Genomic DNA, 12,188 nt, shown 5'->3' with positions numbered 1-12,188 from the left:
GAGCTGAAGTGAGGGAAGTATGGGTGGTGTAGGGCGGCAGTGGAAGTGAAAAACAGAAAAAAACTGGCATGACATGAAAAACTAAGAACATAATGATCCAGGACGAAAGGAAAGGAAGCAGAACATGGGGTGTAATGGCAAGCGGAGGTGAAAGCGAAAGAAAGATGGAGAGGAGGAGAGGGAGTGAGGGCGGTGATCTCCAAGCCAACTAACCATGCCAACCTGTGCTAGAAACAGCTAAGACTTTCCTGTTCTTCCGTTCCTTCCTGAACCATCTCACTCTTCTTTTTTTTTTTTTACTTCTATTTCTCTCCCTGTCTCTCCGTACTCTGTCTGTGCTGCAGTGTATAACTAACTCAGACAGAGAGAATGGCTACAACAGCTCTCTGCAGCTGCCTGACGCCACACTAAACTTTGCCAAGAAACACCCGCTGATGGAGGACAAAGCTCTGGCTCGCCCCCTGCTGCTCACAAAGGGCGTCAACTTCACGAGGCTGGCGGTGGATCGGGTTAGCGCCCTAGACCAGCGGGCGTACAACATGCTCTTCATCGGCACAGGTACAAATTACACCGGTATTTATTTTAGAGAAAAATATAAGATACAAAGTGATCATTTAAATGAAGATAAACCTTCAGCTATTACACTTCAACCTACACTTTTAACAGTTTGCACACTACAGGTAAATCAAGTGGTTTTTTGCAGGTTTGTCATATTGGATAGCATTAGACTGTTATTCCCTACCTCCTGTAGTGTGGCATTCACTTGATGTGGCAGTGAAAATACATTCTAGTTGCACAGTCTTTCTTCATATTCCTCTATTTCCCTACTGTGGCTGTGTGTTTGGTAAGTTGCACAGAGCATTTGTTGAAGAGAGAGCTTACAGACCATGCCAGCAGACAGGGACAGGTACTGGCATTAGGTACGGTGGTACACAACAACACGCCATCTGGCCAGACATCAGCTGGGTTTCAATTAAGGACTTGATTTGCATGCTGAGATCCATCTTTATGCATCAAAGGAAACATCAACGAATGCACAACGTAATTAATATCTCAAGTCAGTAGCCATCGGGCTCATGTGCAGGTGTCCTGTTTTGGCACACATCTGAAACTAGCCAGGCTTCCCAGAGCCCTAATCCTGAATAACACCGATCTGACAGCGGGTTCCAGAGAATGTGAATTTGAATGCAGCACATCTCATGAATGGTGAGCGACTCAGCTACTTACCATTCAGATCACTGCAGTTGTAGAGTGACTGTGTGGCAACTGACAGTGTGACAACGGCGGACTCAGGGCTTCTCTGCTGGCAAGCAGAGAAGCCAACCCGGACACACACGGACACACCAACACATGGGTAACACACTCACAAATTGATTTACACACACACACACACACACACACACACGCACACACACACACACACACACACGCTGTCTGAGCCAAGTGCAGTCATCCCCGCTTGTCGTGCTTCACAGCACAAACTCAACAGGGCCCTTGGCAGACGTGCGCTCATAGTGCCAATTGGGCTGCGGGCTTGATTAGCTATTAGCTGCAGCATAGCGACAGCTGATGTGAAAATAGAGAAAGGGAGTTCTTGTCAAGACAGTTTTTTTCAGAAAACCAGGCTACAGGATTGAGGGATTAGCCGACACCGGTTTGTGACGCCAAGAGGGGCAAGTGTGATGATATGCCTGCTGCTTGCTTTGCCCGAAAGTGCGTGTGTGTATGTGTGCATGCATGGTTGTATTTCCTTCTCTCATACTTCCCGTTGGCTACCAGGCTAGCTTTTCATATTATCTGTGACAGTCTCTTAATCGAGAGAACCACACAAGAAAGCACACTTCAGCATGTGACACTATACGGTCACACACATGCACATGCACACGCACGCACGCACGCACATATCAAGGTGACCCCACCAGCTGCACTTGAAACGCTTTTCATCACAGGGGATCTCAACTTGTTCACAACGCCCTACATGAAAGGAGCACAGGATCTCATCTTCCTTCTCCTCCAGCGTCAGCTCCCTTCACACCGCTTGAAAAAGTTTTCTGATAATATTGCTTTTACCCAGGGTCTGTAAAGGCCAGGAACAGCTTCTCGACTCTTTTAACTTCACCTCTAAATAGTTTCTTGCTGAGCTGGACTCAGTAATGCAGCTGTAAGTTCAGGCAGAAGTTGTCTCTTTTTCATTTTCTGTCTTTCCCAGTTGCAGAGTAGCATGAAATTTTAGTGCAGCAGCCATTAAAGTTGAGTTAAAGTCACAAATTGAAGTTGATGAAAGCTGCTGACAACATGCATTTGTCGCCATGTGACCCTGTTCCTCCGCTTTCTGTGGAAAACACGTTCTTATTGTATTTACAGACATTTTTTACATTATATTAGGAAAAGCCCATGTGTGATTAAAGCTGCATTTGCTGTTTGCAAACACTGCAAACAGTAATTAAAGCAGCAGTTAATTTCATTAGTTTCACTTGTGATTTTTGTGCTGTGACAAGTCAAATGAAAACATTAGCTCTTAAAAAGGCTGTTGCCTTAATTAAATTTTTGTGATGCACAACAACACGAGCAGAATGCAATTTTTTTTATTTATTTAATTTTGGACCTGACCAGCAATAAAGTTTGCAAACAGCAGTTAAAGAAAGTGGTTTCTAGCTTATGATGATATTCACCTTGCACTTTAATATTTAAAGCAACTGTTACGGCATCAGAGGAGTGTGTTGATATATTCTAATACCTCACCATTAATATTTAATTATGAGAACAAACTCCTCTGCAGTCACAGGTGTGTGATTATGAATATATCAGTATGTCATTAATATTTAAGTCAAATACTGCACAGACGCTGGTGTTTGTTTGCTAATCATTAATATTTAAATAACTGGTCTGCAGGTTCATTTATTGTTATTGTTATTCAAATGAACTACAGTAGTGTGTGGTCTAAGGGGTGTGCAGAGATATAATATCAGTGATATTTAAATTTGGCTGTCAGAGTTTATTGGACAATGTTAAAGAGTGTTGATGCTTTTACACATGCCGTGATAAATTCCCCTGAGGGGATTCAAAAAGGATCTTGTACTAAAGGGAACGTAAACTTGAAAGCTTAACTGAATCTTCCTTCCTCTTTATTTTCCCCTTGTGCCGCAGCGGAGGGCTGGCTGCAGAGAGTGGTGATCCTGGGCTCTGAGACCCACGTGATAGAGGAGATCCAGCTGTTTGAAACAGCCCAGCCAGTGGACAGCCTGACCATCTCCCACTCCAAGGTAAGGAAACAGGGATAGGAAGGTGTCTCTGAGTTAGCACATCACCAATATTATACATTGAGGTTAATTTCTTTAAATGTGGGGAGTCAAAAGGAAAGTGGGGGTGTGGTCAACCACAGGGCAACAAGATTTTTACTCTTGAAGTCTGAAAGACATTGGGAAAAGCCCAACAACGCCGTCCTTATAAAAGTGCGATGAGAGGATATCATAGACGCTGTTCAACCAGTGCTTGTGTTGGACCATTTAGTTCTAAATGGAGTCTGATGTTTCTAAGACAAAAAGGATACATCAAATGTTGACAGACCAACAAACTGATTCTGAAGTGAGTGAAAGAAAAGAGTAGTTCTTCTTTTTTAACTTGATCATTTGAGTTTGAGCTTTCTGCTGCTCCCACTCAATTTAGTGAAGCATGTGCATATTGTCGGCGTGGACTCCTACAGCAGACGTATTGTTTTCAGTCTTTTTAACAGATGAGAGATCTTAATGGTCTCTCAGGGGAGAAAGTTAGACAAAGTTCCTTTGTTGTTATGGGAAATCTCCTGTCTGGCTGGCACATCTAGCGTGTTCCTGTAATTCATTTGATTATATTCCTCAAAAGCACTTTCGGATCTCCATTAGCTTGCTTTGCGTTGCATCACTTGTTCATTGGTATTCATTGACAACAGTGGCACTTCTGTTGATCATACATCCATTGACAACAGACAGGCGGTCAGCACAGTGCAGTTGGCCTGGTGCCACTCAGCAGATGTTTTTATCAACACTGCCCTTTTTCAGATCAAGTGTCACCTCATGAATCCAAAACCATCTTCACAAAAACAGTAATTACAATCCTTCACCACATTGGGGAATTTAACCTTTGCCCCTGTTGTTTTCTCAGTCTCCCAGCCCTGTCAACTAAGCGCATGTGTTGACACCAGTTATGTCCCCGTGGCTCTTCGAAGCCATGTCCGGAAATCGATGCCATTCTGACGAGGTGCTCCCAGCTCTAAAGCCCACTGCTTATCTCATTAATGCTGGCTTAGTCGCAAACAGACATTTTATAACAGCTTTTGCGAAAAGAGTGCAACGCGCACTGGATTGGAAGAGGGTCGGGGGGGGGGGTGAATGTTATTGTAATTGAGAGTGATTATCCCATTATCTCCTCTAACCCCTAACTGAGTCACTCTCTCTGTTTATCTCTCCTCTTGTGTTTCATCTCTCTCTGGTTTCTTTCTCCGGATGGATGGCTGGATCTGGTCTTTGTCTTCTTTCTGCGTTTCTCACTCTAGAAATACTTGTACATCGGCTCTCGTTCTGAGGTTCTCCAGCTGCCTTTGGCCAACTGCAGCCGCTATCAGTCTCTGCAAGACTGTCTGCTCGCCCGGGACCCCTATTGCGCCTGGGACAGTGAGGGTCGAGCCTGTGTCCGAATTGACCTCCACCGCGGGTGAGAGCAGTACCTAAGCACACACCCATGCATTTATACTGTAGAGACTTATTGTATTGAATATTGAATGTATATTAGAAAGGACAAAAAAAACAAGACACAGATTGTCATGTACAGATAATGTTTTAGAGACATATACAGTATAAACAGCTGGTTAGAGCAGGGTGCTGCGGGTTTTACAGCCTTTCTTTACAAATCTGCTCAGTACACACCTCTTGCTTCACAGGTTATGATTTCCCAGGTCAACCTTGTGAAACAAAGTAACCATAAAACATACAGACAAGCTGTGGCCATGAATGAAAATCCTGCATATTCTGGAATAAGGCTAATGTATTGTTAAATTAAAAACATTTAAAGGTCATCTGTAGCTCAATCTGGAATTACAGACTTATAAAAGCCTACATAGGTAGACGGTATAGCTATATTTATTGACTTGTTGTTTACAAATGCTGTTGTTTTTGATCATTATAATTATTATTGAATCATTATTTGACCCCGGGGTTATCTGTCATACTCAGTGTGGCCCTTCCTCTGATTCTACCGAGAAGCCATTATTAATCCTATGCTCTGCTTTCTGTGGTTTCCCCTACAGGTCTACCTCCTCCCTGTCACAGGATCTCATGCTGGAAAGGTTCAGTCGGGGAAAAGCAAAGTTCGATAAGCCTGTCTCCATCCCCAGCCCTGGTGAGTGTGGGGCCACATCTCAGCAGTGGCCCCTTGTGGGAATTCACTGTTAGTGCATAACCGAGTCAGTAGCAAGGACGTGGACCTGACCTGGACTTAGTGAATACATTTAGCTCGAGCTGAATAAATTGAATTAAGCAGAAGAGGGCTAGCTGCTGTAGAATATGAATTGGCATTATTATGTATGATACTTAACCCCTGCTCTTGTCTGCTCATCCCTCCACCCTCCTCTACCTCTCCCATCCTTCTGCAGAGCACTCCCGTCTGAGGAACGTAACAGTGGTGGTCGGGTCTGACATGGTGCTGCCTTGCCAGTTGGTCTCTAACCTGGCTCAACCCTGCTGGTTTTTCAACGACCGTGAGCTCCCGCTGGGTGACCCAGATGCTAGAGGGCCACGCTTCGACCGGACCCTCAAGGCCCTTGTTGTCCCTGAAGCAGGCCAGATGCAAGCAGGTCGCTATATCTGCTACTCTGAAGAGCAAGGGGTCAGGTTTCAGACAGAGCGCTACCAGGTGGCTGTAGTAGCCAGTGCTCCAGTCTTCATGGAGGCCCGGGCTCCTGACACCAGCATGGGACTCTTCTGGGTGCTGGTCATCACCCTTGGAGCAGCGTGTCTCATGCTCCTTATAGCAGCTCTTTACCTGCGCAGGAGACTGAAGCTGGCACTGGGAAAGGGAGCCGACATGAAGCCTCTCGAGAGCACCCTAGTCTATCCCATCACCCTGCCCAAGGAGCCACCCACTTTTGTGCCCAGCAAGATGCCCAGCGATGAGGACCGCTTCTGGGAGACAGGTGCCAACTATTACTACTCAGACGGCTCGCTGAAGATCGTTCCCGGTCACGCCCTGGGGCCCAACAGCGTCAGCAGCACAGCGTCACCCAGCGCGATTCCTGGCCAGCCCATCCATTCCCCTAGCCGTCTCAGCCTCACCAACATCCGAGGCTCCGGTAGCAACGGCTACATCCGCCTCAACCTGAGCACAGCAGGGGAGGAGAGGGCTAGCGGGCCTGGCGCTGGGGGCGCCGGACTGGGGGGCCTCGGCATGGGCAGGAACGACTACTCCAGCCCTTTCAAGGAAGAGCTGAGGCGCACCCTGCAGCAGAGAAGCGTGTTGCCCGACGCAAACCCAGAGGAGTCGTCCGTCTAGGCCTGTCCTCCTCCGTCTCCATTCTCTGAGTTGGAAAAACAAAACAACCAACCTACCTCCCTCCTTTTGAGGATGCCTCCTCTCTCTCTCTCTCTCTCTCTCTCTCTCTCTCTTTCAGTGACATGCTGTCAATTCCCCATGCTCTCTCTCTCTCTTGCTCTGCCAATGCCTGTTTGGCTCACTGTAGACATTTATAGCACACAGCATGTTAATATACACACCCATACACCGTGTTCTCACTACCATGCAGTCATGGTTGTGACTTTTTCTGCTTCCACTGTCAGTCGCCACTTGTGTAAATTGTGTATTTAAAAGGACGGAACGCAGAGGAGAACACCTCAAGCATGGAAATCAAACAAATGTTTTCTGAAGGGCACATTTCTTTTACATGGAGTGGACCAAGTGAGGCTTTTAGCCCCTGTGCTGAAACCAGTTGACGAAAGGCAAGGGCAACCGACTGGAAATATTGAACTGATTCTCTATCCTTTTGCTCCTTTGAGACTTTTTTCAGCTTACTGCACTTAAAAACTGGAAGCGCGTCTTCCCTTTTTGTATTTGTGAGCCAAGAGTGTGAGAGCGGTCTAAAAAGACTAATTCATCTCGAAGCAAAACGACAATCACGTCCCTGTAGCAGGAGCCCTGCATGGGACAGAGAGGAAGGAGAGCGAGAGACAAAGAGAGGATATTAAATGGAAAATGAAGTGAATTGGAGTGAAAGACGCAAGGGGGTTTTGAATGAAGGACAATCTCTCCAGACTTTCTCTGCTCAATTTGTATTTTTTCCCCCACGTTGTATTTACCCCTGGAGAAAGTCCTTGATTCCTTCCACTTTAATTTGTTGTGGCGGTTGGTTTAAATTAAGACATTTCTTGTTGTTCTTTTTCTATGTCTTAACGGACTACAGCAGTGTTCAGACGCTCATCAAGTGACTAATGGCTCCCCTCTGTGAATGACAATGTGAGGGCAAGTGCTTACGTTCCTCGGCCCTGCACGGTAACCTTCAGACGCACCTTCAAGTTCAATTTACTACTCAGTACACTGCATATGACATTTATTAGAGTCACAGTGTGTAACAGAGACGTGTTTTGGTTGGGCCCTTTTGGACTTGCATAAAAAAGAAACGCCTATTTGCATTCAGGTCTCAGCAGTGGAACAGTAATTGCACACTTAATTCCAAATTGAAGTTGACGTGAAGACATTAGGCATGGAGAATGTAGTTGAACCCTCGCTGATGCAACCGCTGTGGATGTCTCAATAAGTGCTTTATATTTTATGTGTTTATGTGAGGGTGGTAACTTGCACTGCCAAGAAGGACCCCCCCCCCCCCCCCTCCATCCCCCCTCCTCCAACTCCACCCCCAGCCTTTCACACACACTCACAGTCCTGGACTACAAAACTCCATGAACCCCCCCCCTCCCCTCCCCTTACCGATGCCCAGATACTGACCCGGGGCTACTGTGGATGTATGCAGAGGAAGAGCACTGTACAGAACAGACCAATACAGAAAAGAACACACACACACACACACACACACACACACACACAGTGTTGACAGAAGAATGGACAGACCAATTTCTGCTGTGATGACAAACTGCTGGTTCCAGGCGGAAAGCAGCCATGGACAAGTGAAAGGTATTGTTCCACTTAATTAAATTCACGCAAACAGTTTTAAGCAAAGTCCTAACCTTTAACGATTTCCAATTTAGCTTTTTGGCTCCTCACGCTGCTCAGTGTAGTGTTGAGAATTATCGAGTTTATTTATCTGGCTTATCTTGCAGTCCCACTGCTCAACTTATGATTTGTGCATAATTCAGCACTTCAGGAAATACACTTATTTACTATCTCTCTAAAAATTAGATGAAGAAGATCAATACCAGTCGTACACCTATAAAATGAACTGGCTCAATCACAAAATAACAATAACAAATCACAATTTGACATGTGGGTTACATGCCTAACAACTTGTTGGCAGGAGCGGAGACTTCCTGGTGTCTGCAGCTCTGTGTTGTTTGTACTCCTTTGTTTTTATACAAATTGAAGAAATAATGCATTTGCTAGTGAGCTATAGATGTTTACTTTGAACAGAGCTGTGTCCCATGTCCACTTTATGCTAATGTAAGCTAACTGACGTAGTGGACACTCAGTCAGATGTTTCAGTAAGATAACACCACTTTCACACACTTTATGTTAAAGGGCAACTTCTGTGACATTTAACTTTCTCTGAAGTGAATTCTTAACTTGCCCTGCAGATGACATCATGTGGAGGGATTTGCTGGTTCCGATGATGTCATCTGGAGGCTTGCTATGCCGAGTGTATGTCGACCTGCTCCTTTAGAACTAGGGATTTATTTTTCCTATCAGACATTGTTTGCATTTCATATGTGAGGCAGAGATGTACTTCCTGATGATGCTACCAACAATGACATCTAGGGATTATTTTTGGTTAGCTGGGACTAGTTGCATTGAGATGTTTTGGTGCTTTTAGGTCGGAGCACCGCTGTACTACAGTGCAGCTTCACAGAGCTGCTAGCATGACTGCAGATTCTGAGTCATGTTATATCATATGTTCCACATCACTTCACCAGTCTGCTTTTCATCAAAAGTAACCCTTGTGCACTTTTTTATTGGAGTCTTGAAGGACAGGTGCATCAGGAAAGCTACTTTGATGGCAAATGATAAGAAAAGTGCCTGCACACTGCCCGGAGCTCCCAGCTAGGACATTTTGATTAAAAATAAAAATGTTCAATCTGAAAAGGATTGAAATAAGCTGACCTAAGGGAGCTCTTTGTCAGACTGAAAACACCTGCTTAATAACAATGTTCGTCTTAAAAGATTCACACTGGGCTTTCTCATACTATTCATAACTGAGGTATAGAACAACATACAACCTGTTTTCTCATCTATTTTCAAGAAAACCTACAGCCGACACTACATTGAGAAAGCGATTAAGTCATGTTGTACCTAACCTTATGGCTATTTGCTGTTGCTAACTTTACATTATTTTGTCCTCTTTCTGTGTTTTGTCCATCAGGGGTGGAAGGGGGAGGACGAGAAGAAAGGGGGAGGACAAAAATACTTTGTATTGCCTCACTGTGTACAGACCGCTGATGTAGAATATCAAAATGATCCCAAGGTTGAAGAGGTACTCAACCATCAGCACACCATCTTCGTGTTGCATGATCCTCTGCAAGTGGACCGTACTTCTTTGATATGATCATCCTTGTATAAGTGCATCGTTTTGATCAATCATTTTTGGACTTTTTCAAAAACTAATATTGTGAAAGACTAATGCTCTCCTTGAAAAAGAAAATACTGATTTTATGGCTCGAGGGTTGTACAGGAATTCATGGCTGCATTTCAACATGTTTACTCTGTTCTGTGCCTCTTCACATTTCGGATAAGCCAAAGTAGACTGCAATTGTTTTTGTTCTTGTTGAAATACTTAAATTAACTTTATTTGATTCCAGATTGATATTTAGGTTTCAGCAGTCCGTCCACTTTGCTACACTGAGCTGATGTTTGCAACCTTTCTTAATATTTTATCTGCTCCCTCAAGCAAAACACAAAAAGGCTTGTGGCTGATTGACTTCCTGTTTCCATCCTGTTTACACGTCAGTGGTGATATGCTGGACCCAGTTTTTTTATGGACGATTAAACGATGTACCAAAACTTATTACCATTATTTAATTTGTTGGACCCTGAAAAACCAAAAGAGTTACTGTTGATCAGTACTAGAATGTGCCCTCTCTATTGTCTTAAATGACCTGAAGCAGAAAGATAAAAACACATTAGCTCTTTACACTGGTACTTGGTTATTTCCTCATATAGATCCCTTTCACATTTAGGTATTTCTTTTCATATGATATGTTGCAAAAAACAAACAAAAAAAGGTAAAATAATGCAGTCTCAAGATTAAAAAAAATGCATGTGTAAAGTATTTTATGCACATTTTTTTTCTGTTAATACACAATTGTTTGCTCATAATGTTTTCTCTCACACAAGGCTTTAAGTTCTGCTGTTGTTTAACATTATTATTTGTATTATACTATAATCATCCTGGTTTAATTTTGCCTCATTTTGCTTGTTGATTATTGGTCTTTTATGTTTGTTTTTAAAATATGTTTAATAACTTATTGGAATTGTACAAACTTGTTGATATTTATTATCATTGTACATACTATTACGTTATTTTTTATATGTGTATATATACACAAATAAAAATAGTGATATAGTGAAATTGTGTGAGTTTGTTAAAGAGGAAATCCACCAGTTTGACACAGCGTGCACATATCAGTTTTCCACTTGTTGTCTCATTCTTATTGGTTTCTGTGGCCTTGGAGTCACAGTAATTACAGTCATAGTAATATCATCAGCGTTATATCAGCCTTGGCTTAGGGACTACAAATGTATACTGGAAAGCACCCATTCCAAACTATGAGCATAGATTTGGATTGCATTATGGGAAATGTAGGAACTAGCCACTGAGGTCTTTCAATGGGGAGTCATGGCTGTGTGGGATTCCCACAGATACTCTGACCTCCCTCCACAGTCCAAACTTGTGACTTGAAATCAGACAGACAAATAAGGGGGTACATTTAAAAAACGGAATACCTTAGAGGAGAATCATATTACTAGATGCATCAATAAAGGACACAGAGAGTCACCGAATGGCTTCATCCATTCTTAACATAAGTCGTAATTAATATAAATTGTAAGCCCAAATATTCGTAATAGAAATAAATCATTGGCCCATATACTGTAAATATGGGTTTCACCATGTGTTGATTATTATTGCTTCTCAAAAAAGGATTTCAGTTTGTTCAAACATCTAATTTTGGACAGGAGGGCACAGTATTATTTCACCTGTGAATGTCAAGAACCTTTCATTTCTCCAGCCTGTGCTGCACAACAACAAAAACAAAAGTCAAGCTTCCATCGACTTGCACAGCCTTGCCTGGTGTCAACAGAAGAAGCCGCATGCTTCATGTGGTCGGCAGTCCCAGCTGTGGATAGAGGCTCACAGTTACTTCAGATCTCAGTGTACTCAGCTGCGCCACAGACTCTGAAAACCTCACAAAAGGAAGCTCTCTGTGTGTGTTTGAGATTGTGTGTGTGGGAGTGGAGGGTGGGGGGGAGGTTACTGAGCCTTTTGGAAGTAGACCACAGTTCACACACCTGTTTGTGCATATTGATTTTCAATCACACAGACTATGCTGAATGCAATTTCAAATCCGTGTTAACCACATGAAAACGTAGTTATGGTTAAACACATTTTAATTGCTTGCATCCATTGTGTTGTACGCTGGTGGTTGTTGGGCATCGAACCAGCTGAACATCAAAGTTAACCTTTAAATGCAGCACAACTCCACCATTAAAAGCCTAAAAGTAAAGCACACAAAGTAACACGTTTCCCCGCCGTGTAGCTCCAAGCCCACATCTCTGTTATGTGGTTAAAAAGAAAGTACAATACAGCATGTCACACAATGTAACCTCTTACAAGACAATCCTGATTGCTACCTGTCTGGATGACGGATTTGGGGAGTTTTCACTCGGAGCATCGGGTCAGCTGTGAACCAACAGACTGAGAGGGGGGATGCAGTCAAGCTCCAGCTGTTTGGCTTCAAGAGAGTCAACAACAGATGGGGCCCTACAGTTAAAAGGAAGAA

At 43.6% G+C, this 12,188-nt stretch overlaps 1 protein-coding gene across 1 annotated transcript in view; it reads left to right on the top strand.

Moving 5' to 3' along the window:
• Positions 1 to 7,626, top strand: part of sema4c (sema domain, immunoglobulin domain (Ig), transmembrane domain (TM) and short cytoplasmic domain, (semaphorin) 4C) — a 73,341-nt gene extending 65,715 nt beyond the window's left edge. The window contains exons 12-16 of the mRNA XM_026343428.1: positions 345 to 558; positions 3,148 to 3,263; positions 4,532 to 4,689; positions 5,282 to 5,373; positions 5,627 to 7,626. Of these exons, the coding sequence (XP_026199213.1) occupies positions 345 to 558; positions 3,148 to 3,263; positions 4,532 to 4,689; positions 5,282 to 5,373; positions 5,627 to 6,522 (1,476 nt within the window). The 3' untranslated portion in view covers positions 6,523 to 7,626. The remainder of the gene's footprint in view (positions 1 to 344; positions 559 to 3,147; positions 3,264 to 4,531; positions 4,690 to 5,281; positions 5,374 to 5,626) is intronic.
• The last annotated feature ends 4,562 nt before the right edge of the window (positions 7,627 to 12,188 follow it).

Source organism: Anabas testudineus, chromosome 9, assembly GCF_900324465.2.
Source record: "Anabas testudineus chromosome 9, fAnaTes1.2, whole genome shotgun sequence".
Lineage (NCBI taxonomy): Eukaryota > Metazoa > Chordata > Actinopteri > Anabantiformes > Anabantidae > Anabas > Anabas testudineus.
Note: the sequence above shows the minus strand (reverse complement) of the source record. Positions and strands in the feature narration are given on the sequence as shown.